Source organism: Podarcis vaucheri (assembly GCF_965113315.1).
Source record: "Podarcis vaucheri genome assembly, chromosome: 15".
Taxonomy (NCBI): Eukaryota; Metazoa; Chordata; class Lepidosauria; order Squamata; family Lacertidae; genus Podarcis; species Podarcis vaucheri.
In genome coordinates, this window is record NC_138753.1 from 43823783 (window position 1) to 43850504 (window position 26722).

A 26722-nucleotide genomic window follows, 5' to 3' on the forward strand; every position below is an offset into this window, starting at 1 on the left:
GCCAGTGATTGAGCCTCTTTTCTTTTGTGTCACTTTAGCTTTAGATCTGGTTCTTATCTCCTCTGCCGTGCCACTCATATCCCAAGGCCGTTCTCACAGGAAAAACTTGCGATGGAAAATCCCACTGTCAGCCAGTTACTTTACAGTTTTTTCCTCTTAGTCCTCCAGAGGGAGCAATTAATAGTGTCCAAGTTGGAGGAAACAAAGAAACAGAAAGCCGGATGTAAAGAGTCAGAAGTCCGCCATTAAAGTTATTTAAAACTTTTTCTCCAGGTAGATTTAGCTAATCAAATATCTGTAACAAAGTCCCGTTCAAGTCTTAAAACTCGTTCACCATTTAAGGTATAGTCTATATCCACTTCATACCTATTTTAGAGAACAATTTTCCAGGTGTTAACTCCTGGCAGATCGTCCCCAGGGGATCAGGGCAGTGGAAAACTTTGTTTCCTTTGAATTAAGAGTATCTTCACAAGACTGTCTTTTTTTCCCCCTTCTCCTCCGATCAGGGGGGAAGAGATACTTTTGACAGCTCAGGGTTGACAGTTCGCAACTAAGTTTCTTGTAACTGCAGCAGGGTCTTTCGTTGCTTTAAATTTCTGCAGTCCGGGGGGGGGGCAGACTTCCTTATTTTATTCCCTCCCGTTTTCAGCCAGATTTTCAAATTTTAAAGGGTCCCGATTCTTTTTCTGCTCTTACTCACGGGAATTCAGTCCAGATTTTCTTTTCGGGAAGAAATCGGCGCTCTCCGCTTATGGCGACGCGGCTTCACTCCGCAGGCTGGGTAGCGACTCTCAGCACCGCGCTCACTCCCGATGCTGCTCCGGAGCCTTTAAAAAGGCTCTTTCACAGTACCGGGGGGCGCAAAGGTGCCCACCGAATCTCCTTGCTCTCAGGCTTCAGCGCCTGAGATTTTAGGGGTCCCCCGCTCGCCGTAGCGGGTAAGACCCGAACTTGCGGAGCAGTCCTTCTCCGGAGCTCAGAGGGAGGACCGCCATTAAGCGCTGGCACCGACCGGAAGTCCCCCTACTCTTGTTTTCTCAACCTGAGTATGTTTTGACCAAACAGTCCATAGGTCTCTCAGGCTCTCTTCTCCAGTGGATCCTTCACTTTTAAACACCTGCCTTGGATTTTTCAATGCTTGGGGAAGGGGGGAGCAAAAGGAAACTTTTACAGCAGTGTTTCAGCTGCAGAAAGTTTAGCCTGTCTCTGTGAGCCAACAGACTACTCCCCTTTGGTCTTTTTTTAACTAGTCTGAGAGTGGCATCATATCTTCCGTGGCCACTTGCTCCCTTCAAGCAGCCGTGCTTTCGGCACGTGGCGCTGTGCTGTCCCGGATCCGGCAGTCAATGTCTGTGCACGTGGATGCAAAGCCTCAGACTTTTCTTCCCTTAACACCACAGGGATTCTTCTGTAATGGAAAAGCTGACCATTACTGACAAGACCTGGCCGCACAGCTGCTTAAGTTATTACCACTCATTGTACTGTAAAGATTAAAAAACCACCTTATCAGCTCATCAAAAAGCATGGTGCTGTGCAATTCTATTTGACTGTTGTAAGAAACCACCACCATTTAAGTTTCTGGAATATGTAACAACAGAAATGCAGGATCAATTTTTTAAACATATGTATTATTTGTTGCAGTCCAGCCCTAAAGACCCCACTGCTCTCCCTCTGCAGTGAAAAAAAAAGTTTGCCTGAATTAGATATTGCATCGCTTTCCAAAGATGCTTAGGACATTAGGTACATGGGAAGCTGCCTTACAGAAAGTCATTGGTCTATCTAGCTTAGTACTGTTAACACTGACTGGCAGCAGCTCTCCAGGATTTCGGGCAGGAGTCTTGCCTAACTGGAGATGCACTTCCTACCTAAGAATTATAGTTGGTGGTAGGAAGGGCGGCAGCAGAGTAGTATAACATCTGCTTTGCATGCCACATGATCAGTTGTCTGGTAATCATGGCTTGCCACTTTGCCATGCTATCCAGCAATTTAATGGGCAAAGGAAATAGGACCCTGCTATTTATAATTTTTATAATTCACACACACACACACACACACACACACACACACACACACACATACACAGATGTTTCTTAATAATCTCCCAGACATTCCTTTTAAAAAAATAGTTGTTGACTTTGCCCTTTTCTGCTTAATATAGGTCTTGTTACTAAATATATCAAGCCACTGTGTAAACAGAATAGCTCTGAATTCCAGCAGCATTCCAGCTGTGGGCAGGTTCAGGTACAGGTGTAATAGGACCTATATCTCAGGTCCAACATTTATATCTAGAGCACTGTGGGGTTAATAAGCAACAGGGGTATGTGTACACACATATATGGGAGAGTTAAGCTGCCCCCAGTCATTAAGAGTCATTAGCAATCAAGAATTCAAAGGTCCGCTAATGATCTAAGGTTAAAAATAAGAATAAATCATGGCATTCAGTCTTAGATAATTAGCAGAGCATCAATATATTAATTCCATACCCCTGGGCAGCTTAATCTTCTCATTTATAGAAGAATGTCAAAACAGCTACCAAGATTACCATCTACAAGAATGAGGGTGTTTTACGCATGAGCTTATTTTAAACTTCTGTTGCTTTTTATTGGGGATAATAGAAGATGAGGTGAGAAAAGAGGATCGTAAATTGTTTCAGTATGCTACGGCTGCCGCTAGGATCCTCGTGGCCCAAAAGTGGAAATCCCAGGATATCCCAACTCTAATAGAGTGGCAGACTAAATTTTTTGAATATACAGAATTAGCAAAAATGACCTATAAAATTCGAGACCAAAAAGTGACAAAGTTTGAAGAAGAGTGGAGTAAATTTGTTGCATACATACGAATTAACTGCAGAAGTTAAAAAACTGTAGCAGGGCTAATATAAATCCTGTGATACGAATAGAGGGTAAATAAGAATCTGCAAGAGATGTAAAATTAGGAAAACCGTATCAGGGAAGGAGGGAAGTCTGGGCGCGAAATTGTGCAACGTAAATAAGACAACACAAAATGTTGATTGTGAAAGTTTAAGTTTTATTTATGTTTGTGAAAATCAATAAAAAGCATTGGGGGGGGGGATAAACTTCCATTGCTTATTTTCAGTTCCTACTCTTCAGTTAGGTGTTACAGGTTTCTAGACTAGCTGGCAAATGTTCAGCTTATTTCCACTTTGGTTACTTCAGTTCCTCAACTTGGTTGTTTCATAGGTGCTACACTGGGCTTTTTCCAGCACCTCCAAGGTGGGTAACACTGCCATTCTAAAAGAATAAGGGGGAAGTTCATGGTGAGCTTCTTTTTCTAGAAAAAATAGCACTAGTGCTACAGCTTAATATTTTGGTTCTTAAAGAAGGTGGAACCTCCAGTCTGTTCCCCAAACTCTTCTCACTCCCACAGGTACCTCTAGAAGTATAACAGACCCAGGATCTCCCCCCCCCCACCTTGTGACTGGATTTGGATTCTTCTCTTCCTAGAAGATCTCTCTCCTCCTGACTGACGTGTCCTCACAGCTTCTCCTTCTCCAACTCAGCCCCCCAGTTCACTCCTCTCTGAATACTCTCCCAAGACTCCACACCATGTCTTCCTATCTAAGCTATGAGGCCCCTTTCTCTAGCTGGAGATATTTTCCTCAGAGTGGCTGTCGCACACAGACCAGAACTGACTATCCCTGACTCTCCTCCTCTCTCTTAATCCACCTCCCCATCTGAATCCTCTCTCACAAACGGCTTCTTTTAGTCTCCCTCCCAAAGCGCTGGCTCCACCCCCCTCTTGGTAGCCAATCAGAGAGAGGCTCCAGCCCTCTGGTGGAATTCTGAGGCACTGCATCACCAGACTCTGGTCTGGCTCAGCTGTCCATCACAAAGGTATTCCTGTTAATTTGTTCACCCCACACTTTTCAGTGCATTACTGTTATAGTTTTTTAGTGGATTTGTTGCATTACGACGGAGCACTTTAAACCACTTCAGTTGCACAAACCAAAATTTCTGATATGCACTTGAATTCTTTCCACAAAATATAACCCCCCCACACACACGTGTTCGCTCTCCCCTTACTGCCTATTCACCCATTCATCTCTCACAAACAGAGATCCCCATTTGCACTCTTAAGTCTTACGGTTTTCTGCTGTCAGTGCTGTTCCCTCCCTCCTCTTCACTGCTTCCTACCAACACCCCGTGTATCCTGAGGGCTTGTATGCTTAGCATTCTTTTTCTTTTTAAACTTCTGAGCAGTTGGAATGCTCCTAATACATTCCATAGCACCTCATCAAATGAACCGATGGCTAGAGAGGGAGGACCCCTTTCCATCAGCTGGAGGTGGAACCTTTGCACTCAACAGCTCAAGGATTTCCCAAGGATGCAGCCTGTGTCATGTTCTTTCAACTTTATTTGAATGAGGCAGTGTGCATGTGTACACACAAAACTAACAAAACACAATTCGGGGAGGGGAGAAACAGAATGCCTTGTGTGCTTTCACGTGATATTTCAGCTTGTCTTGGTGTGATCGTAGCCTTACCCTTGCCAGTTATCCATACTTGCAGGTGGAGACCTGCAACACATATTGCAGCATATCCCTCCCCATTCCTGTTCAGGGCTCTAAGAGGCTTGCAGCAGGAGCCAAATGGGAATAGGCAGGGAGGGATGAAAAGTCAACTATTTTATTCCCTACTCCACCAAAAGTTTTATCGGCTGTGCTACATAGCACTGAAGCATGGGTGACTCCAGATCACATCAGCCCCAGCCAGCATGGCCAATGGTCAGGGATGGTGGGAGCTGGTGTCCAACAATGTCTGGAGGGTCCCAGATAGGGAAAGAAGGACCTGTCAGTTTGGTTATCTAGGGACTCATCCACCCTTAACCTTTTGCCCCATGCTTTCTAGGCACAGATCCATGCTTTAAAGCACCATGTTTGAGGGGGCCTCCCTTGGAAGCGCTTTCCCCATGAAAACCCACTCTTTAATGCTGAATCAGAGAAATCGACAATGGCTGCTTACATGTTTTGGTGGTGAGTGGCGGTTGTGGACCCCTGCAGCACCTCCAAAGCCCACAGAGCCTTGCCACATGTCTGCGACTATTGCCGCACCTCCCCAGCCGCCACAGAGCCTTGTGGGCACCGCCAGGCCTGCAGTTCAAATTCAGCCAATCCGTGGTGACTCGGGAGGCGGGGCTTGGGGAGCGGACCTGAGAATCCAAGACTTCACTCAGGTCCTCCTCTCCCCGGCCATAAAAGCAGGCCAACGCTGCTTGCAGCATCCCAGTCGGCCTTGGAGCTCACCCCCACCCCCCTTTATCCGTGCTGCTGCTCATGTGTGTTTCCTTTCCGTTCAATCTTTTCCTTTCTACCTCTGCAGGTTTTGCTATGGTCTTTTGACGGTTGATGTATTCGGAGCCAGGAAGGAATTTCCCCTGCCCAGCAGGTTTTGCCTTCCCCGTAGTACTAGGTTTAGGCCTTGGACCGAATCCTTTAGTCCATCCTTGACCGGGGATGGACAATTACAGTGACAATTACAGGGTACCCCATTAAAGGGGTCTTGAGGGGAAGCCAGAGGTTGTTGGCTAGCGGGCCATACAGCTTCCCCCAGCCTTTGGGTCGGCCCACCTGCATAAACCCAGCCAGACCCTGTCATGCCTCAGTCCCCTGCAAGGGGGGCTGAGAGGTCTACACACCCAATGCCTACGCCAAGGTTCACCAACATCTGAAATCAGTAAAGCATAGCTGTCAACCTTTCCCTTTTCTTGCGAGGAATCCTATTCAGAATAAGGGAATTTCCCTTTAAAAAAGGGGGAAGTTGACAGTTATGCAGTATAGTTGTGGCCTTTTAAATCCCAGTTGTCGTGTCCATTCTTTCATCCCTCTAGTCAGCATGCAATTTGGGTTTTCCCATAGATTGTTTGCTTTGATTCAGCAGTCAAGAGTGGGGTTTTGTTAAGAAAGCACCAAGACAAAAAAAAGCACTTGAACGTGGCCCCCCAAGACACCCTCAATGTTTCCTAGGACAGAAGTTATTGACCTGTCTTTGGGTGGTGCCACTTTGTTGCCCAGCTATCTGGACCATCAACCGGAATGGTTGTTGTAATTTAGAGATATTTCTTACAGAGAACATAAGGATGGTGTTATAGTGATAATCCCTGGGAGATGGGTGGGGAGCCAAGAGCAGAAAGAGAGAGGAGCTCCAGCAGAAACTGTTTTTGGTAACTATATTTGTTTGGCAATAATACATTATATTAATTTCCCCTTTGGTGTTACCTTCAAGTGACTTAACCCCTAATTTATGACTCCAGCTTCAGTATTCGTTGAGATACTCCATTAAATTCCCCTCCCCCAGTCTTCCATTCCTCCCCTGCAACAGTCAGACAGTGTTTCATGAGCATTCAGTATATTCAGTCCTTTTGGGTTTCTTTCCTAGGGTTTTCCTATACTTCTGCAAACTTGCTAACGCTTCCGTCATGTCCATGTATGGTGCAGTTCTACCAACTCACAGTTGGAGAACTGAGTTTGCTATTAGTTTATAATATGATGAAGATGATAGGTGCTTGCTGTAGAACAATAACGTATTTCGATGCATTTCCCTGCTTCTCATGTTTACTTTCTATCATGTTATGGGAATATCTTACATTTTCTGATATTTTTATCCATTCCGTGTTTTGTTGTAAATTCCTACGACCACTAGCTGAGACAGCAGGCTGACAAATCCAGTGCTTCTAATCACAAGTATAATTCCCAATGGCACATATGCCCATAACACTCGTATAACTACTGCCAGAAAAAATGTTGTGAATGTGGTATATGAGTACAGGGATGGAAGATAATTCTGTGATCAAAGGCTGAAATGTGTATGCAGCCTGATGATGACAGCAGCTCCCACTGACGTGGCCCCTTATGTCACGTCTGAGATGGTGTAGTTAGGCGAGACACTCTTGAGTACTGTCAGGGGATGATTAGCTGCTTGTGCTTAAAATAGTGCCCCTTCAGAGTTTGTGCGGCCCCACAAACCTCTGTGTGTGGCAGAGCTCCTCAGACATGTCTGCTCTAGTCACTAGTAGAGTCTGACAGTGGCTGCCTGCGGAAGCGCTTCCAGCAAAGAAGTTCCTTAACGGAAACGCGTCTCCTGGACTCACGACGTGGCAGCTTCCGGCGAAGCATGGGTCTCCCTGCAGTTGCTTCTGACACCTCCCCGCTATTTTCGCTGGAAGTGTCTCTCACCCCTTTCTCTCCCCTGCTGTTTCCTGCCTGGGCTGCTGCGTCTCTCTCAGCATTACTGAGATCCTCCTCCAGAGACCCCTCGCTCCCCCTCCTTGTCCCTGCTTTAGCTGCTGACTCTCTCCCAGTCTTTGGGAGCCCTACCACCTCCCTTTCCTCTGATGTCAGTTCCCTGACATCCACCTCCCCTCCAGGGCCCCCTTCTCCCCCGCCCCTACTCTCTCCTCTGGGCGGTGAGGAGCTGAAACCCCGAAAAGAATCCTCTTCATCTTCAGACGTCTCGAACATTTCCCTCCATCGGTCTTCGTTCCGACTCGCTGAATCCTCCTCCACCTCGGAATCAGAGAACCCCTCCAACTCTTCTTCTTCGTCGGTGGTGGCGAAGTATTCCCTCCGGAACCTCGCCACTGGCTGGGGTTTACGAGGGAATCTCTGATGAAAAGTTTCAATCAAAACCTCGTCATCTACATCCTCTGCCCTGACCCAGGTGTTTTCCGACTCCGGCTCCCCTTCCCACATTACCAAATACTCTACTTGCTCTCCCTTCCACCTGGAATCGAGAATCTCCGCTACATGGTAGCTGTGTTCTTTTTCCTCCATAGCTGGTCCCCTATTGACCCTCCCCTCTCTGTCCCCTATATACGGTGACAGCAACGACCTGTGGAACACTGGGTGCAACTTCATGTGGTTCGGTAACCGGAGTCTGAAAGCCACTGGGTTGACCTGTTGCGTGACTTCAAATGGGCCCAGTCTTTTGGGTCTTAACTTCTTACAACCTCCTTTAAATGGTAACCCTTGGGTGGACAGCCACACCTGGTCCCCCACCCTAATGCTTTCCCCTTCCCTTCTGGTTTTGTCTGCCTGCCTTTTATATTCCTCCTTCGCCCTGTTTAAATTAAGTTGGAGCTGGCGATGGATCGCTTCCATTTCTTCAACGAACTGTTCTGCGGCTGGAACGCTCCAGTTCTCCCCTTCCCCCCCTGGGAAGGCTCGGGGATGACACCCGTGATTAGCCAAAAAAGGGCTCATCCCCGTGGACACGTTCTCTGCATTGTTGTAGGCAAATTCTGCCAACGCCAGCTTCTCCACCCAATCATTCTCTCTGTCATTCACATAACACCTCAAATATTGCTGGAGGACACCATTAGCTCTTTCCGCCTGCCCGTTGGTTTCTGGATGACGGGCAGTAGAGAAATTCACCTCTACATGCAATAAGCTCATGAGCTTCCTCCAGAACCTGGAAGTAAATTGTTTCCCTCGGTCAGAAACCACCCTCAAGGGGGCGCCATGCAGCCTAAACACATTTTCCACAAACAATTTAGCGGTTTCTTCCGCTGTGACCGCATGTGAGCAGGCTATAAAGTGGGCCATCTTGGTTAACAGGTCTACCACAACCATGATGGCTGTTTTCCCTTTGGACCTGGGCAGATCAGTTATGAAATCTATTGCCACTGCCTCCCATGGCCTTTCCGGCGTGGGTAGTGGTTCTAATAAACCTGCCGGTGCCCGCCTCTCCCCCTTGGCTCGTTGGCATCGGTCACACCCTCTCACATATTCCCGCACATCTTCCCTGACCTTGGGCCACCAGAATTCCCTGGTGACCAGCCACATGGTTTTGTGTTGCCCAAAATGCCCTGCTGTGGGGCTATCGTGCAGTTGCTTGAGTACCTTTTCCCTCAATTCCCCTTCAGGTATGTATAACGCTCCCTTGTAGTACAACGCCCCATCTCTCTCCTCAAAACCCCCGGGTTTGTCTCCCTCCCTCCTGAGACCCCTGAGTTTGTCCTGGGCGTATTCATCCTGCACCGTTCCCTCTACCAGTTCCCTTTGCCGCCCCACACACCCAGCGGTCCTCGGGAATGACATGGGTCTCTTCGGGTGCACCCTCTCCCTCCAAATATTCAGGTTTGCGTGAGAGAGCGTCCGCCCTAACGTTCTCCGGGCCTGGTACGTAACAAATCTCAAAGTTAAATTTGGAGAACTCCTGGGCCCATCTCAACTGCCGTTGGTTGAGCACTCGCGCAGTTCTCCAATACTCTAGATTCTTATGGTCCGTGCACACTTGCACCTTCTGTTGTGCACCAATTAGCAGGTGCCTCCATCTCCGGAAGGCCTCATGAATCGCAAGAAGTTCCCGGTCGTACACCGTGTAGTTCCTCTCAGATTTGTTCAGCTTTCGCGAAAAGAAGGCACACGGTCGCCACTCTGACCCCTCCTTCCCTGGCTGCAGAAGAAGCACCGCCCCTATGGCTCTGTCAGAAGCGTCTGTTTCGACCCTCAGCTTTTTTTGTAAATCCACATGTAGAAGTTGTTCATCCGAGGCGAAGGCCCTTTTCAGTTCCTCAAACGCTCGCTCCGCCTCCCCCGTCCAAACAAACTTCTTTTTACTGCTGAGACAGTCCGTGATGGGCGCCGTCAGGTGGGCGAAGTTTCGGATGAACTTACGGTAAAAGTTTCCAAACCCTAGGAACCTCTGCACATCCTTCTTGGTCTTGGGTGTTTTCCATTCCAGCACCGCTTGAACCTTGCCGGGGTCCATGGCCAACCCCTTGTCTGACAAGCGGTACCCCAGGAATTCCACCTCCTTGGTATGAAACTGACACTTCTCCAGTTTCACCCACAGTCTGTTGGCTTGCAGCCTGCTCAACACTTCTCTGACGTCTCTCACATGTTGCTCCTCATTCTCCGAATACACCAACACGTCATCTAAGAAGGCCACGCAATTCTTGTAGAGCAAAGGCCCCAGTACGTGGTTCATGAAGGCTTGAAAACACGCGGAGCCTGTTTGTAATCCAAAAGGCATAACGAGGTATTCAAATGCCCCCAAAGGGGTGAACATGGTGGTCTTCCATTCATCCCCTTTCCTTATACGTATCAGGTTGTACGCCCCCCTTAGGTCCAGCTTTGTAAAAATCTTTCCTTTTCGCACCCTGGTCAAAATATCATCAATCCTGGGCATAGGAAAAGCCGCCGGCTCTGTCACTGCATTTAGGCGCCGAAAGTCACATACCAGCCTCGGCTTGTCCGTGTTTTTTTTATCCACAAAAAACACTGGGCTACCCCCCGCTGCCTTGGACTCTCTGATGAAGCCTCTCTTCAGGTTCTTGTCAATGAACGCTCGCAACTCCTGCATTTCCCTGTCTGACATGGCATACAACTTGCCTACAGGAAGCTGTGCTCCAGGGAGTAAATTGATCTGGCAATCAAAGGGCCTATGCGGGGGTAGTTGGTCAGCTTCCTTCTCGCTGAACACGTCGCTGAGATCAGCATACTGTGGTGGCACCTTCCCCTTCTCCATTACTTCAGTCCCTGCTAGGGTGGCTTGGGCCCCTGCTGACCCCTTTTCCCCCCTGCAGTGTTCTAAGCAATGTGCTGAACCGAAGGAAACCACTCTTTGATGCCAGCCCACCAGCGGATCATGTAAGGCTAGCCAGCTCATTCCCAAAATAATGGGAGCGCCTCCCAAGGTGGCCACATTAAACGCTATCAGTTCTGTGTGCCTTGCCACCCTCATTATCATTGGGACGGTCTGCAAGCTGACTCCTCCTCCCAACAGTTCCCTGCCATCGATCGTGGTCACCTGCAGGGGGTTGCTTAAAGGGATAGTCTGTATCTGATGTTCAGCAGCAAACTCCTTGCTCATAAAATTGCAGGAGCTGCCTGAGTCCAACAGCGCCTTTATTTTTAGGGGGTGTCCATTTTGCAGCTCTAGCGACACTTCAATCACTAGAGCAGGTCGAGGAGCTTCTGGCACGGGCACTTTCACTGCTCTTTGGCCTGGCTGCAGTGCCCTGACTCTGGCAACCAGGCGTTGGCTTTTACCTGCTCCGTTTCTCCCTGCTCTTCCCCCTCAACTGCTCCCACCATCCCTTGCCATTCCTTCCTCTGGGGGCAGACTCTGGCAAAGTGGCCTGGCTGTTGGCAGAGATAGCATTTCCGGGCTCCCTTTCCCTCCTTCTTCGCCCCCTCACTGGGCTTTGAAACTGCGCGCGCGCGGGCTGTTCCGATTTCCATCGGCTCTGCCGGCGGGAAAGCTGGCTCAGGAATGTCTGGAATGCGTAACTCCTTCCAACATTCCCCTCTCCCTTCCCGCCTCTCCAAGGCTCTTGCCTCCTGGCGCGCTCCAATGGTCAGCGCAGATTTGGTCAGCTGATCCATAGACACCGCCCTGGGGCTCCTGGCCAGCTCGTCCTTCACAGCTGAAGAAAGACCTTCTTCAAATAGCATCTGAATTGGTGCTGCCGATAAATCCCACCCCAATCTGTGAATCAGCATGGTAAATTCAGTCCAGTACTCACGGACAGATCTGCTTCCCTGCTTGCAAGCCATTAGCTGTCTGCGCACCACCCCTTCCTCAATATCGCTGGAAAACATGATATCCATTGCACGAAAGAATTTCATAGTGTCCTTTAGGATATCGTTGTGCGTTGCCATCAGGGGTCGAACCCAGTCCCGCGCCCCCTTCTCAAGATGCCCAATTACGAACGCAACTCGCGATTCCTCATCAGGGAACTCATCAAACTGCACATTCAGGGCATATTGCATCTCAGTCCTAAAGGCATGGTAATCCTTGGGGTCCCCCCCAAACTTCTGCACCAATCCTGGTACCTTTCTGGGGAACTGAGTGGTTCTCCCCTTTTTGTCAGCATCCTGAGCCCTTCTCTCCTCGAGCCTCGCCGTCTGCAGCGCAAGTTGGACCTCCAACGCTCGGTATCTTTCTTCCAAGCTTGGACCAGCTCCACCCCCTGCTCCTCCGGCTCCGTCTCCGGCTGGGTCGCTCATAATGCTTTCTCCTGCACAGGCAGCGTACAGAGACTGTCAGACTGCTGTCAGGGGATGATTAGCTGCTTGTGCTTAAAATAGTGCCCCTTCAGAGTTTGTGCGGCCCCACAAACCTCTGTGTGTGGCAGAGCTCCTCAGACATGTCTGCTCTAGTCACTAGTAGAGTCTGACAGTGGCTGCCTGCGGAAGCGCTTCCAGCAAAGAAGTTCCTTAACGGAAACGCGTCTCCTGGACTCACGACGTGGCAGCTTCCGGCGAAGCATGGGTCTCCCTGCAGTTGCTTCTGACACCTCCCCGCTATTTTCGCTGGAAGTGTCTCTCACCCCTTTCTCTCCCCTGCTGTTTCCTGCCTGGGCTGCTGCGTCTCTCTCAGCATTACTGAGATCCTCCTCCAGAGACCCCTCACTCCCCCTCCTTGTCCCTGCTTTAGCTGCTGACTCTCTCCCAGTCTTTGGGAGCCCTACCACCTCCCTTTCCTCTGATGTCAGTTCCCTGACAAGTACATACGTAAATGTACTTGGTGTGAAATTCCTTGGATTCTTCGGCTTCTTGAAGGAACACTAGATTGCTGTGTCTGTCCAGACCCATGGAAAGATTCAGACAGAGGAATGGGATACCCCAGGCAAAGGTTTGTGCCAGGCAAAATGATCGCAATGTTCAGAGGGGGTTCCCTTTTTCCAATAAGATTTTATTAAGACCTTTCATAATACATTGCAATAAAAAGCAAACTAGTGAAAACAGAGAAAGAGAAAGGCAGAATAATGCAAAGTCCTCTCTCACAGGTAGATCTTAACTCTTATCTTACACAGAGAGAGGTGAACCCTTCCAGCTCTCTCCCGGGAGCTTCCCTTTCTTCTCCCAGCCTCCCCCCCCCCCAACTCTCTTGGTCCTTCGCCCCCATCTACATGCAAACCCCCCATTAACCCTGAGTGTATGACAACAAGAAACACGAAAGAACAGAGCAAAGCAGGAGCAGGAACAAAGCAATAAGGGAAAAGAAAAGATAACAAGGGATAAAAATATTAAAGGAATAAGAAAATAATAAAAGAACAGAAAAGAAAGGAAAAGAAACAAATAAAAAGGACTTCCAACTATCCATCTGTCAGTTGTATATACAAGAGTTCTTCAGAATATTCAGATGTTCACCCCAGTGTAGTATCCAGCTGTTCCTCCCATGGCTAGTTGATTTCCCCCCAGTCTTCTAGTCTGGGCATCTCAGGTTCATTCACTGGGAATGTTCAGAGCAGGTTCAATGGTAGAACGCCTGCTTTTGCATCCAGTGGGTTTCAGGTTTACTCCTGCAATTAAAAGGATCAGGTAGCAGGTGATGGGCAGAGCTGTACCTGAGACCTTAGAAAGGTGCTGCCAGTCGAAGAAGAAATTGTTTGCATTTGACATCATGCTAAATCATACCAGCTTGGCATGAATGAGGAGGAACACGACCCAATGGGTCCTGGGTTTATGTGCTTCCCCCTCTCCTCCTTCCATGCAGATGGGAGGAGGGGAGGTCAGAAGCTTTTGCTTCATGGTACTTTGTATCACCTGAACTCACAAACTTTATGGCTGGGGTAGCCAACATGGTACTCAATGGGTGCTGTTAGATATTAACTCCCTTCAGCCCCAGCCATCATGGCTAATACTCGGGGATGATTTATTTTTATTTATTCATGGCATTTATATAAGTGCTGTACATGGTTCTCCCCCTCCACACAACAGCCTGTTAGGGTGAGAGACAGTGACTGGCCCAAGGTCACCCAGTGAACTATGGTTTCAAACAAGCTCCTTGAAGCTGCCTTGTCTAAACTAACAACAGTTAACTACAGTTCTGGGTTTGGACAGTATGATAAGTTGTGATTAAATGAAAATGAAAGCTGCTTATCTCCTGTTCCTGACTGTGAAAGAAAAGGAGAGATGGGGTGGGGAGTGTGCACCCCAAAAAGGCATTCTGTGGCTCATTTCTGCCACACTAAGCTGTGGTTTAGCATGACATAAGAGTGTGGTCAGTAGTTAGCTAGATGGACAAATAGACTGAACTAATATAATGCAGCTGCCTGTGGATGCTTCTACTCATGTCAAAACCACCAGAAATCTCTATTAAAATGGAAAGTTACTCTGTGAAGATTAGCTGTGGACTTCCTGCCACTCCATTGTCAGAGACAGTATGCGAGTATCAGTTGCTAGGAACTGCAGGCAGAGAGAACATTGCTATGCTTAGGCCCCAGAATTTATAATTCTATATTTTGAGGCTGGCTTCCTAGTTTACTGGGGCATCAGTGCATCCCCTGACAGAATGTTATTAGCACTTGGCTGTTTGGTTCCATATGGTAGATAGCATGTAATGGTACCAGATTTCTTATTTGATGTTTGCCAAAGCAATCAGAGACATCATCAAATCTAAAGCACTCAAATTCAAATCCTGCAATAAAACTTCACTTTCAAAACCCAGAATCACACATTTCTAGGTTTGCATTGATATTGTCAGGGGCAAAATTGGCAATTTCAGCAATTTAAAAATATTTGCTCCAGCACTACTCTGGGAGCAGTGCGGTAACCAACTTTCTAAACTTAATATTAGTGGGAGTTATTCACAAAGATCCTTTGAGCTGTTGGTAATATATTGTGATTTTCTGCTGAGGATGTTCCACATATCAGGTAAAGGCTTGCCAGGAGCGTGGCCAACAAACAGCTGTAACCAGCCTTGATCTAGAGGCTAGCTGCCAAGTTGTGTAAATGGCGGGAGACTATAACATGAGTCACTTCAAGGTCAGATGTTGTTCCAGTGTTGGTGCAGGCAAATTCCACAATGGTAGTTCATGTCAGGGCAAAGCAAGAAAGACAGGATGGGAACAGAGGGCTTCAGAAGAATAATCAAGTATGAGGCAAAAAAGCATTGGGTTGCCGGCAAGCAGATGGAAGGGCTTGAAGTAAGTCAGGGACTGGGAGAGCCTGCAGGAACAGATAAAAGTAGGAAAGTTCCAGAAAATACCAAGGCTTCTGTTGCTGAATTGTTGAGAGCTGTGCATTCAAAGATGCTGTGCTCTGATTCTCTGGGCTATCAGTCAGTGCAGGTGAAATACTGGTATCTAGACTTCAAGTTCAGGTCTACTGCCAAGGGTGAGGGAGCCCCCAGTAAAGTGTGGACTGTGGGATTCCTGAAACAATGGTTGGCTCGCTAGTTAGGACTTGTAGTGGCCTGGGGGCCTTGCCTTTGTGGCACCAGCATGTTTTTCCTTCGTCAACTTCCCTCAGGTTGAGTTGGCTACCAAGACATTGTAGTGAAAAAATCATAGCTGCCACTACAAAAACATGGTAGCCAACTTGAAAAGATAGCTGGCCTCTGCTTGGAACTGATATGGATGTTCGTTTTAAGGAGAGACCAGAGCAGGCATTAAGTGGTGGACTCTGCTCAGGAGGGTGTACTGGGAGGCCAGCAGCTGATCAATGATGCTTGCTGCTAACACTGGACCTGATAACGTTAATCTAGCTGAAGAAACTGATGTCTGAATCAATTATATGACTGCCATCTTTTGCTTTCTGGGAAGGCTAGCATCTTTAACAGATATGGGACATGAGGAATTCAGTTGCATTTCCATGAAAAATACCTCTCTGCCTTTTGAGTTTCTGCCTGTTTTGCAGTTGGCAAAGGCACAAAAGCACGGCTGTAAATCAGGAAGCAAACCTAACCAGTTGCTCCATCTTTGGCACAAGCACATAAAATACCATGGACGAAGCTCGAACAGATATTGTTCCAGCTTTCAGGTTAGGTTTGTATTTTATTTTCTTTGGCTTCATGGAGATAGAATAGCTGGAGGGGGGGGTTCCGCTGCCCAGATCTACTGCAATATAACACTTGCTTCAGCTTAGACCTAAACGTTATCATGATGGGCTTTAAATTTAAATGCCATTAAAGAACTTTAAAAACGGAAGGAAATTATCCAAACTCACCCAGGGCAACTGGCAATTCTTCGACATATTTTTGTTAGTTTGTTAAAAAGATTTAATGGTTATTTTAACCCATTGCTGTTGACAATCTAACTGATGCACAACATAAACACATGACATAATATAATAATAAATAGGACTTCTACCCAATGTAAAGAAATGGGAAATGATTAATTACAAGAGTTTGAGGCTGCTATCCTGTGCCAACAGGGAGTAAGCTTCATTGAACCCAATAGGACTTATGTCTGAGTAGACATGCATGGGATTGCATTGTTAGTTAATTGGTTGATTATATCAGTTATATCCACATAAAACTGAATATTAGAAAGCTATACTTGTAAAGCACACATATCACAGCAGGGAATTGGAAACACAGAAAGGAATGCCTTTTTAAAGATTTGAAGTTTAGGAACTTAGTAGAATATAGGAAACTGTCTGCCAGGGGCTAAAGACAGGCAGAGGTCAGCAATAAAATAATAAAGCACCCAACATCAGTGAAATTACTGCTTTATTTAAAGAAATGAAACAGTGCAGTCCTAGTGATGAGAGCAACTCTTCCCTGTAGCTCTTGCCCCAATGCGACAGCTGTGAGGACTGAAGGTCTTTGCCTTCCCACCGCTCTCCAAGACCCCTCTTCCCCCATTTCCTTCCCCAGCAGCCTAAGGCTCCATCGTCTTGTCTCCCACTGCTCCACCCTCTTCATTTCTCTGCGTGTTTGGGGAGACCTGGGGGGAGGGAACCCTGTCGCAGCAGGTGGGGGAGACTCCCTGGATTCTCCAGCAACTTGACTCAGCTCTGTCTCTTGGCCCTCAATCCTCTCCAGCCTCTAAATCGGGGCTGCTCTGGGCCCCAGCTTCTTCCTGCTCACTAAACCCTGTTACCTCTTCAACTTCTGACACCTCATCCTCCCAGTCTTCTCCCTCTGACCACTCGTCGTTGTCCCACCACCAATCCCTGGGCTCTGAGTCTTCTTCCCCTGGGGGTGTCCTTGGGGTGTCCCTGTGGTGCCTGCCAACACTCCTCTTCATCCAACCAGTCCATGGCACTGCCCCATCGAGCTCAGTATTGTCCACACTGACTGGCAGTAGCCCTCCAGGTTTCAGGCAGGGGTCTTTCCCATCTTCTTGTAGATGCCACTGGGACATTTTGTACCTGGGAGATTTTGCACGTGAAGCATGTGCTGTCCCACTGAACTACATAGCCGTTCATGGAATCACAGTCCTTCCCCTTTTTAAAAGAGCTTGATTTGGAAAACAAAATCTGCTGACACTTTTTAGTCAATCTTATTGTTTTAAATTAAATTGATCATAATTGATGAATCAGCTAAACAATGTAGCTCTGACAAAAAAGTTAAAAAGTTAAAATGGGGCCCACCATTTCCCTTAGCGCCAGAAATTCATTTTCCAGGATGAAAAATAGTATTTAGTCTGGCAAAACACTCAACTGATATCTTTTACACCAGCATTTTTGTCTATGTAATATTACACAAGCAGATCTAGTGGGACTATTTTGTTTTATAGGTGTGCAAACTGTGTGCCTGTATGAAGTTGAACTGGGAAGCAGGAAAGAGAATGGAGCAAAGGCTTAAGTTAGCTTTTCTGGCAGACCTTAAATGTTGTGCTGACCTGGTAAAATCATTAGCAGACTTAAATATCCTCTGAGGATAAAAGCTATGAAATATTGCTGATGAAATTGTTCATATGCGTTCTTAGCTAACACAGGGTGAAAATCAGAACAAAAGAGGGATGGATTATTATTTTTTTGATTTCTTTTTGCAGTACATGAATCTTATTTTTTGTACTAGAAACTTTAAGGAAGAGAAACAAGGACTGGCGTGCCACGGAAGCAGGGGAAATTTCCCAGAGTGGCATTTTTTCCTTTTACACCAACACCCAATGTGTTGGCAACTCATTTCTCAAGGCCAATTTAAAAGTGATTTCACTAGCTACAATTGTTAGAATACAGTATAAGCCTGACATGTTTGCCTATAAAGCAGAAAGATCAGGGTGGCTTTCACACTAAACTTTTCTCGGCCAGTGTAATCATCTATTTACTCACTTTTAAGGAAGCATTCACTGTGTTGTAGCTAGATTTTTGCATTCCAGTGGTTTTTCTGTTGTCTACATGTATTTTTTCAGATGTAATCCATGGTTTGCTAGTTGTTTTTTGCAGTAAAATGTTACATTTGCAGCAGCATCCTGTCTAGTGTGGAAAGGCAAAGCATAATTAAGGCTTTTGGGGGCTACTGTGTTTGTAATTTAAAGCTTCCTCCTTGCATGTTGTGCCATTTCTTTTCCTTTTTGTGCTTTCTGTTCAGCTACTTTCTGTCCTCCCTTAAAAGAAATAAAAGAAAAAATGAGAAGATTCCAGAAATTGACGCCTTCACTGCCCCAGCAGATAACAAAGATCAGCTAATTGTTGTTGTTGTTGTTTAGTCGTTTAGTCGTGTCCGACTCTTCGTGACCCCATGGACCAGAGCACGCCAGGCACTTCTGTCTTCCACTACCTCCCGCAGTTTGGTCAAACTCATGCTACAAACTCATGTATTGGATACAAACTCATGTATTGGAGCCTCAGCTTCACAATCTGTCCTTCCAGTGAGCACTCAGGGCTGATTTCCTTCAGAATGGAGAGGTTTGATCTTCTTGCAGTCCATGGGACTCTCAAGAGTCTCCTCCAGCACCATAATTCAAAAGCATCAATTCTTCGGCGATCAGCCTTTTTATGGTCCAGCTCTCACTTCCATACATCACTACTGGGAAAACCATGGCTTTTACTATACGGACCTTTGTTGGCAAGGTGATGTCTCTACTTTTTAAGATGCTGTCTAGGTTTGTCATTGCTTTCCTCCCAAGAAGCAGGCATCTCTTAATTTCGTGGCTGCTGTCACCATCTGCAGTGATCATGGAGCCCAAGAAAGTAAAATCTCTCACTGCCTCCATTTCTTCCCCATCTATTTGCCAGGAGGTGATGGGACCAGTGGCCATGATCTTCGTTTTTTTTGATGTTGAGCTTCAGACCATATTTTGCGCTCTCATCTTTCACCCTCAATAAAAGGTTCTTTAATTCCTCTTCACTTTCTGCCATCAAGGTTGTGTCATCTGCATATCTGAGGTTGTTGATATTTCTTCCGGCAATCTTAATTCCAGTTTGGGATTCATCCAGCCCAGCCTTTCGCATGATGAATTCTGCATATAAGTTAAATAAGCAGGGAGACAATATACAGCCTTGCCGTACTCCTTTCCCAATTTTGAACCAATCTGTTGTTCCATATCCAGTTCTAACTGTAGCTTCTTGTCCCACATAGAGATTTCTTAGGAGACAGATGAGGTGATCAGGCACTCCCATTTCTTTAAGAACTTGCCATAGTTTGCTGTGGTCGACACAGTCAAAGGCTTTTGCATAGTCAATGAAGCAGAAGTAGATGTCTTTCTGGAACTCTCTAGCTTTCTCCACAATCCAGCGCATGTTTGCAATTTGGTCTCTGGTTCCTCTGCCTCTTCTAAATCCAGCTTGCACTTCTGGGAGTTCTCGGTCCACATACTGCTTGAGCCTTCCTTGTAGAATTTTAAGCATAACCTTGCTAGCGTGTGAAATGAGTGCAATTGTGTGGTAGTTGGAGCATTCTTTGGCACTGTCCTTCTTTGGGATTGGGAAGTAGACTGATCTTCTCCAATCCTCTGGCCACTGCTGAGTTTTCCAAACTTGCTGGCATATTGAATGTAGCACCTTAACAGCATCATCTTTTAAAATTTTAAATAGTTCAGCTGGAAAGTCATCACTTCCACTGGCCTTGTTATTAGCAGTGCTTTATAAGGCCCATTTGACTTCACTCTCCAGGATGTCTGGCTCAAGGTCAGCAACCACACTACCTGGGGTATACGAGGCATCCATTTCTTTCTGGTATAATTCCTCTGTGTATTCTTGCCACCTCTTCTTGATGTCTTCTGCTTCTGTTAGGTCCTTTCCACTTTTGTCTTTTATTATGGTAATCTTTGTACGAAATGTTCCTTTCATAGCTCCAATTTTCTTGAACAGATCTCTAGTTTTTCCCATTCTATTGTTTTCCTCTATTTCTTTGCATTGCTCGTTTAAGAAGGCCTTCTTGTCTCTCCTTGCTATTTTTTGGAAATCTGCATTCAATTTCCTGTATCTTTCACTATCTCCCTCACATTTTGCTTGCCTTCTCTCCCCCGCTATTTGTAAGGCCTCATTGGACAGCCACTTTGCTTTCTTGCATTTCCTTTTCATTGGGATGGTTTTCGTTGCTGCCTCCTGTATAATGTTACGAGCCTCCATCCATAGTTCTTCAGGCACTCTGTCCAGCAAATCTAAATCCTTAAATCAGCTAATTAAAGGATAGCTAATTAAAGGATCAGCTAATTAAAGGATAAGGTAAAGGTAAAGGTACCCCTGCCCGAACGGGCCAGTCTTGACAGACTCTGGGGTTTGTGCGCCCATCTCACATCTATTGGCCGGGGGCCAGCGCTGTCCGCAGACACTTCCGGGTCACGTGGCCAGCGTGACAACGCTGCTCTGGCGAGCCAGAGCCGCACACGGAACGCCGTTTACCTTCCCGCTAGTAAGCGGTACCTATTTATCTACTTGCCCCCGGGGGTGCTTTCGAACTGCTAGGTGGGCAGGCGCTGGGACCGAGCAGCGGGAGCGCACCCCGCCGCGGGGATTCGAACCGCCGACCTTTCGATCGGCAAGCCCTAGGCGCTGAGGCTTTAGCCCACAGCGCCACCCGCGTCCCGAATTAAAGGATAGTTAATCACTATAATCCCCCAGCTGCACTGAACCGGGAAGTAATCATGCAAAAAGAAAACTTTTAATTAATGTTGCAAGGGATCTTAATTGCGACTAAACACTTTAGAAGGACTTTGGCTATGCAGAAAGTTATCACTCTAAGTGTACAACTTCTCTTTTAATTCTGCTTTCAGCTACTTGCCTGAAGGCAATGCCTGGCCAACACGGAAGGGTGCTCACATGATTGCAATCTTGAAGTGTTTTTCAGGGCTTGCTTCTGAAATTCTTTAGTGCTAAGACCAATATCTCCAGGTATTCACTGAATATATTTTAGGGGACGGGGTATCTGGGATGGGGTTGTCTCTTTTTCACCATTCAGATATTAAAGCGGGAGGCGGGGTTGTTTAATACCGAAAAGTAGACGACTTCAGCCAGTTCCAGCAGCAATCGGCCATAAAACAATACCGCATCATAAGGACACTTGTGTTGCTAAGGTACAGGCAGAGGAGCAGGAGGTAGAGCGATGGATGATCCAGCAGATAGAGACCAAAGACTGTGTGAGTTATGAACTAATATAAAGTAAGGTCACCCTGCATTTGCCTCTTCTAGTAATGAGGCTTTGCAGTTGGGGGGGGGATGAAGGACCTGTGACCCTCCAGATGTTGCTGAACTCTCATCATCCCTGAGGATGCCTTGCTGCTTGGGGGCTGATAGCAGCTGGAATACAACAATGTTTGGAGAATCACTAGTTTTCCACTTGAGCTATAGGGACTTTTCCAGCAGAATATGGAGATAGTTGGCCCGTTTCCTCTCGGAAGGGATCAGATTTATGCTGCAGCTTCAGGGAGTCCAGACAACTGTTTACAACTCTGCAGCTAAAGTGGATTGATAGGATTGTCCCGTCCAACTCGTTCTGCTTGGGGCTGGGACTCATCATTTTCTGTCTTTGACATTCTGCTGAACCAGAGCTTTGCCTGGTTTCGAAGAACACCAAATCTGGAAATCTATTGCGAAGAAGAGGAGGAAAGTAGTTATATTAATCTGGAAAATTTAGCTGAATCCTTGGAACAAATGTTTGAATTCAGTGACTTTAATGTTCAGAGGGGTCAATATTTATTTGCATGACTGCTTGTAGGGAAAACAGGCAATTTTTGACTAAATCAACATATGGTACAAAAATTCAGACAACTTATGACCTTTTTGTGTGATGGTGAACTGACTTTAGGCAAAAGTGTGCCCCCCCCCGCTCAATTGCATGTGCTGCCTGCCCACCATGGACAGATGGTGGAAACTTCAAACAGCCAAACCACTGCATGATTGTTGGAAACGCCCCATGAGAAAACAAGGGCTGGGTAAAACCACTATTAGATGCTGGAAAAGGGGGAGAAAGGAAGTTCCACATTGAGCCCATCTTTCCATATTCAGTTTATATACAAACTGTCCAAAAATGTATATGTTATAGAGCACTTCATAGAGAGAGTCAGCATGGAGTAGTGGTTAGAACATTGGACTTGGGAGACTATTATTATTATTATTATTATTATTATTAAATTATTATTATTATTATTATTATTATTATTATTATTATTATTATTATTTATTAATTTATACCCCACCCATTTGGCTGGGTTTCCCCAGCCACTCTGAGTTCCCGACAGGCTCCGCAGGCTTGCGGACAGCTGCCTGCAGCCTGAAGCCTAGGGGTGCGGCAATGTGCACCCCGGGCTTCGGGCAGCTATTCGCAAGCGTTCAGAACCCGGCAGGAGTTCCCGCCGGGCTCCCAAGGCTTGCGAATAGCAGCCTGCTCTCCCCGAAGCCAAAACAGTGAGACGGGACGCTGTGCAGCCCTCCGTCTCGCTGTTCCAGCTTCGGGATGGCTGCGCAAAGTCTCCGCAGGAAGCTACAAAGGATGTCCCCGAAGCCTCAAGCCTTTAGAGTGCAGCTGCGCTCCAAAGGCTTCAGGGATCTTTGAGGCTGGCGGTGGGGGAAACAGCGCTTCCCCCCACCGCCAGCCCCACAAGCTTGGAGGGCAGCGGCAAGGCTTTGCCCTGTTCCCTGACCTGCTCTTGAACGCACCTTGTTTTTGAGGGGGAGAACAAGAAAACATTTTTTTCCCTGTTCTCCCCCTCCTATGGTCCAGTGCGTCCAATAGAGTGAAAAATACAGTACTTCTAACAGCTTTTCTTTTCATTTGATTACAGTAGATTAAAAAAATTGTAACTATTTTTCACAATGCTACCCAATTCACTTTCAGAGGTACTGTATTATATTTATAAATAGGAAGGGGAAAATTCCACATTCGTGACATAATGACAAATAAACCATGTATATAAAGGAAAACAAGCTCTTTAGGGTACTTTATATAAAGTTCCAGTGGGCTCTCCCCCCCCCCCCCGCGATTCCTTTTCTTCCTTTTTGTTGCCTGTCTCTGCAGCCAAGAGCTCCCCCTCCCTGGCTGGCCTGCTCTAGCTTTTGGGGGTCAGAGTTCCTGTGAGCTTTGCATGCTGCTGCTGCTGCTGCTGCTGCTGCTGTCACATAGGCCCTGGATGTGAAAATCAGTCTCTCTTCATGACTCATATCCCATCAATTCAGTGGAAGGGAAATCCAGACGTGCTCCAGAGGAGAATTAATTTCACAAAGGCAAGCACAGAAATCCTAGGAAATTGCTAGTTAAACCTACCTACCCTTTCCACTCTTGCAAGGCATAGCTATTGGAAGCAGAAACAGCGTAATTTTAGCCAGCAAATTTTATTTATCTGGTTGTTTGTATCCTGTCCTTCTGGGGCACATGAACAAAGTTTCAAGGCAGCCCTCTCAGCTGGGCTAGAATCTGTGGGAATAGCCAGTAGTCAGGACCGAAGAGTAAGTCAGAATCATAGTGTAAACCAGGTTGCAGGATTGCTTCACATGTTAGATTCCTACAAAAGAAATAATGGTGTATTTTAAAATAATAGTTCCCATCTGAAACACATTTTCTCTGAAGTAAATTGTATTAGTTTTGATGGAGTTGAAAGTCAACTCATGCTTAGAATTGCAGCGTTATTTTAATTTCCATTTTATGATTCAGTTATAATTAGTTCATTAAAAGTCTCTTTCTTTCACTTAGCCACAGGGCTGCAGCAATAGTTAGTGGCTGGGTGCGTGTGTTCACACACTAACTGGTTGCTTGTCTAGGAAACTCCTGACCAGGCCCCCCCCATGTAGACTGTGTCTAGATTGTGTCTGCCAAAGGCAGCCCCACAGATGTCACAGACTGGTTGGACACAGAGGAATGGTGAGAGGTACCCATAGCTGTCAATGTTTCCCTTTTTTAAAAGGGAAAATCCCTTATTCCGAATAGGATTCCTCGCAAGAAAAGAGAAAAGTTGACAGCTAGGGAGGAACCAGCAGGCAGTGGCGTAGCGTGGGGGGTGCAAGGGGGGCAGGCCGCACCGGGCGCAACATCTGGGGGGGCGCGCTCGCTGCCTCCGGAGTCGCCGAAGAGCCTCGGGCGCAGGCTGTAGCAGAGCTGCATGTCTCACGGCGCCCGGCTGAAGGCGCCCAGCAGGCAGCGGCTCTCAGCGCTCGCCGCGGAGGACGCGCCAGGCAGCCCCTCCTCACAGCCCCACCTCCGCCGGTGCTGCTGCAGCTGCTGGGCCGTTGCATTTTCCTCGCCTCTTTGCCCCCCCCCTCCTCCGGGCAAGCGGCGTCGTTTGGGCGGCAGCGCCAGCGGCAACTTGCAGGTTAGGGGTTAGGGGGGGCGCAAATTACGTGCCTTGCCCCGGGTTAGGGGGCGCAAATTACTTGCGTTGCCCCGGGTGCTGACAACTCACGCTACGCCGCTGCCAGCAGGGGAGCCCCCCAGTGAAGGCTGAGTGGTCGGAGGAAGAAGAGAGAGAAGAAGGGGAAGGGGAGGTGTTGGAAGCTGAAGAGGAAACAGGGTGGGGTGGTCTGTGACGGAGAGAAGTCCACACTTAGAGGTAGAAGTGGAAGCAGGAGAGGAGGGAGGCCAGGAGGCAGAAATGAGTCAGGCTGGTGAAGAGGCACAGGTGTCTTCCTCTCCTGCTGTGACAAGCTCCTGCCACCCCATCCCCCCAGTTTCCAAGAACCAGAAGAGGCATGAAGAGGGCGGAGCAGAAGGTAGCTTCACACAGGCGCAGTCTCAGATTGCTTGGAGTAAACCTTGGAGAGGAGGGACCTCCCGTCTCTGCAACTGCTTCAGGGGGCCAAGACCTGTCGGAGATGAGTTGCTATGCTCATTAGGCCAGACACTCCTGTGCAAATCCTGTTTTTGCTAATAAAGAGTTAACTCCAACTTGCTCGGTTAAATTTACTGCTGGCTCACTCCTGTCACCAGGCCTCTCTTATCTGGCCTTCAGGACTCTCATTCGCTCCTCTCTTTCCCAGGCCACACCCCCCCCCCACTGGTCCTGCTCCATGTTTACCTCAAGTGCATTTGCTTGGCTGGAAGGTGTCCTTGGACATTGAAACATGCCTCTAGCTTGTCTCAGTGGAGGACTGAGAAATGTGTGTGTGCACACAGGGTATGTGGGTGTAGAAACCTCTGACTTTTGTGGGGCTGGAACGTAGCCTACTATGCAAAAGTAAGAGTCACATTAATTGACCTGCCAAGTTTTGCCTCTGGCCCCACTTGCTGCCCGAGGATGGTCCCATAGGAAGGAATGCAGCCCTCCAACTGAAAAAGATTGCCCACCCCTAATCTAGAGCCATGACCAGATCTCCAGTCCAGGCCTTGGAGGTAAAGAGTCCACTGGATGCACCATCCCTTCCAGGCCCATGCCAAGGTTTTTATGATTTTCCATCCTGGTCTCATCTCACCATGCTTCAATTCCTCAGGGCTTTAGAGCAGCCTTGCTGAGCAGTTCTGGGAGCAGGGAGGCCTGATTGGGGAAAGACCTCAAATGCCCCACTATCAGCACAGAGGCGCTCAAGGCAGCAATTTGAATCCTGGTTGAAGACTTAGTGTTGTTAGTTTAGTTTAGTTTAGTTTAGTTTAGTTTTAGTTTAGCACAGGTATATGCAGTGCTTTTTTTCTTTAAAAAAATGTTTAGGGGTACTCAAGAAAACCACCATTTTATAGTTCAAATTGGGGGAAATAAATGCAGTAAATGGACAAAAGTACAAAGATTCACAAAATGTTTAGGGGTATGCGTACCCCTGCATACCCTCATAAAAAAGCAGTGTGTGTGTGTGTGTGTGTGCGTGTGTGTGTGTGTACGTGTGTACACCCACCCAGACCGCCCAAGGATCTTTTGATAAAGGGCAGTATATAAATTGAATAAATAATAATAATAAAAAATAGTAATATTTGTTTTATCAACGCAACAAATCTGTATTTCTTGCTTGCTTTGTATCTGTGCTGTGGCCAATGGATTAGCAACAAACCTTTGCCTGTCTCCAACTCCTTTTCCTAGAACATGAACATCCAGGTGGAAGATGCCCAGATCCGACCCATCCTCTCTGCCATTCGCAAGCACATTCCCGTCACAGAGGGTTACGTGGAAGTGAAAGAAGGAGGCGTCTGGAAACGCATCTGTGACAGGAATTGGACCACAAAAAACTCACGTGTTGTCTGTGGCATGTTTGGATTTCCATCAGAGAAGAAATACAATGTCAGAGTCTACAAGTAAGAGAGGGTTTTAAAAGGGGATTGTTGTGTTCTTGGGCCCTGCTTAGAGCTAGAGGTTTCCAAATGAGGTGGCAAAAACCTAGGCAAATTGCTTTGGTGTCCCCCACCCCCTGGTCAATGTATTAAGCAGCTTCTTTTCTTCCTTTAATTTCCTTCATAACAAGGGAGGCCCCCAGGCAGCTGCAGAACAGCTTGTGTTAGGAAACTGTTTGTATTGTTTTTCCAGCCTGAAGACCATGATTTGTGGGGCAACCGTGGAGGGAGGTCCAAAGGATCAAGATTTGCGGTTTTTTTGCTTGTTCTTCTGGCTTGTCAAAAGGCTGTTTCCCACTGAGGTTCCTGCTTACAGGATTCCACTGCCGATGTTTCTTGTTGTTCTTCATTAGCGAGAAAAGTCAAAACAGAAAGGCTCCTGGATTCGAATCATGTAAA

At 47.1% G+C, this 26722-nt stretch overlaps 1 protein-coding gene across 1 annotated transcript in view; it reads left to right on the forward strand.

Moving 5' to 3' along the window:
• The window catches only part of LOXL2 (lysyl oxidase like 2), a 102132-nt gene that overhangs the window by 29372 nt on the left and 46038 nt on the right, over window positions 1-26722 (forward strand). Inside the window, exon 4 of the mRNA XM_082200410.1 lies at window positions 26076-26287. Within this exon, the coding sequence (XP_082056536.1) occupies window positions 26076-26287 (212 nt within the window). The remainder of the gene's footprint in view (window positions 1-26075; window positions 26288-26722) is intronic.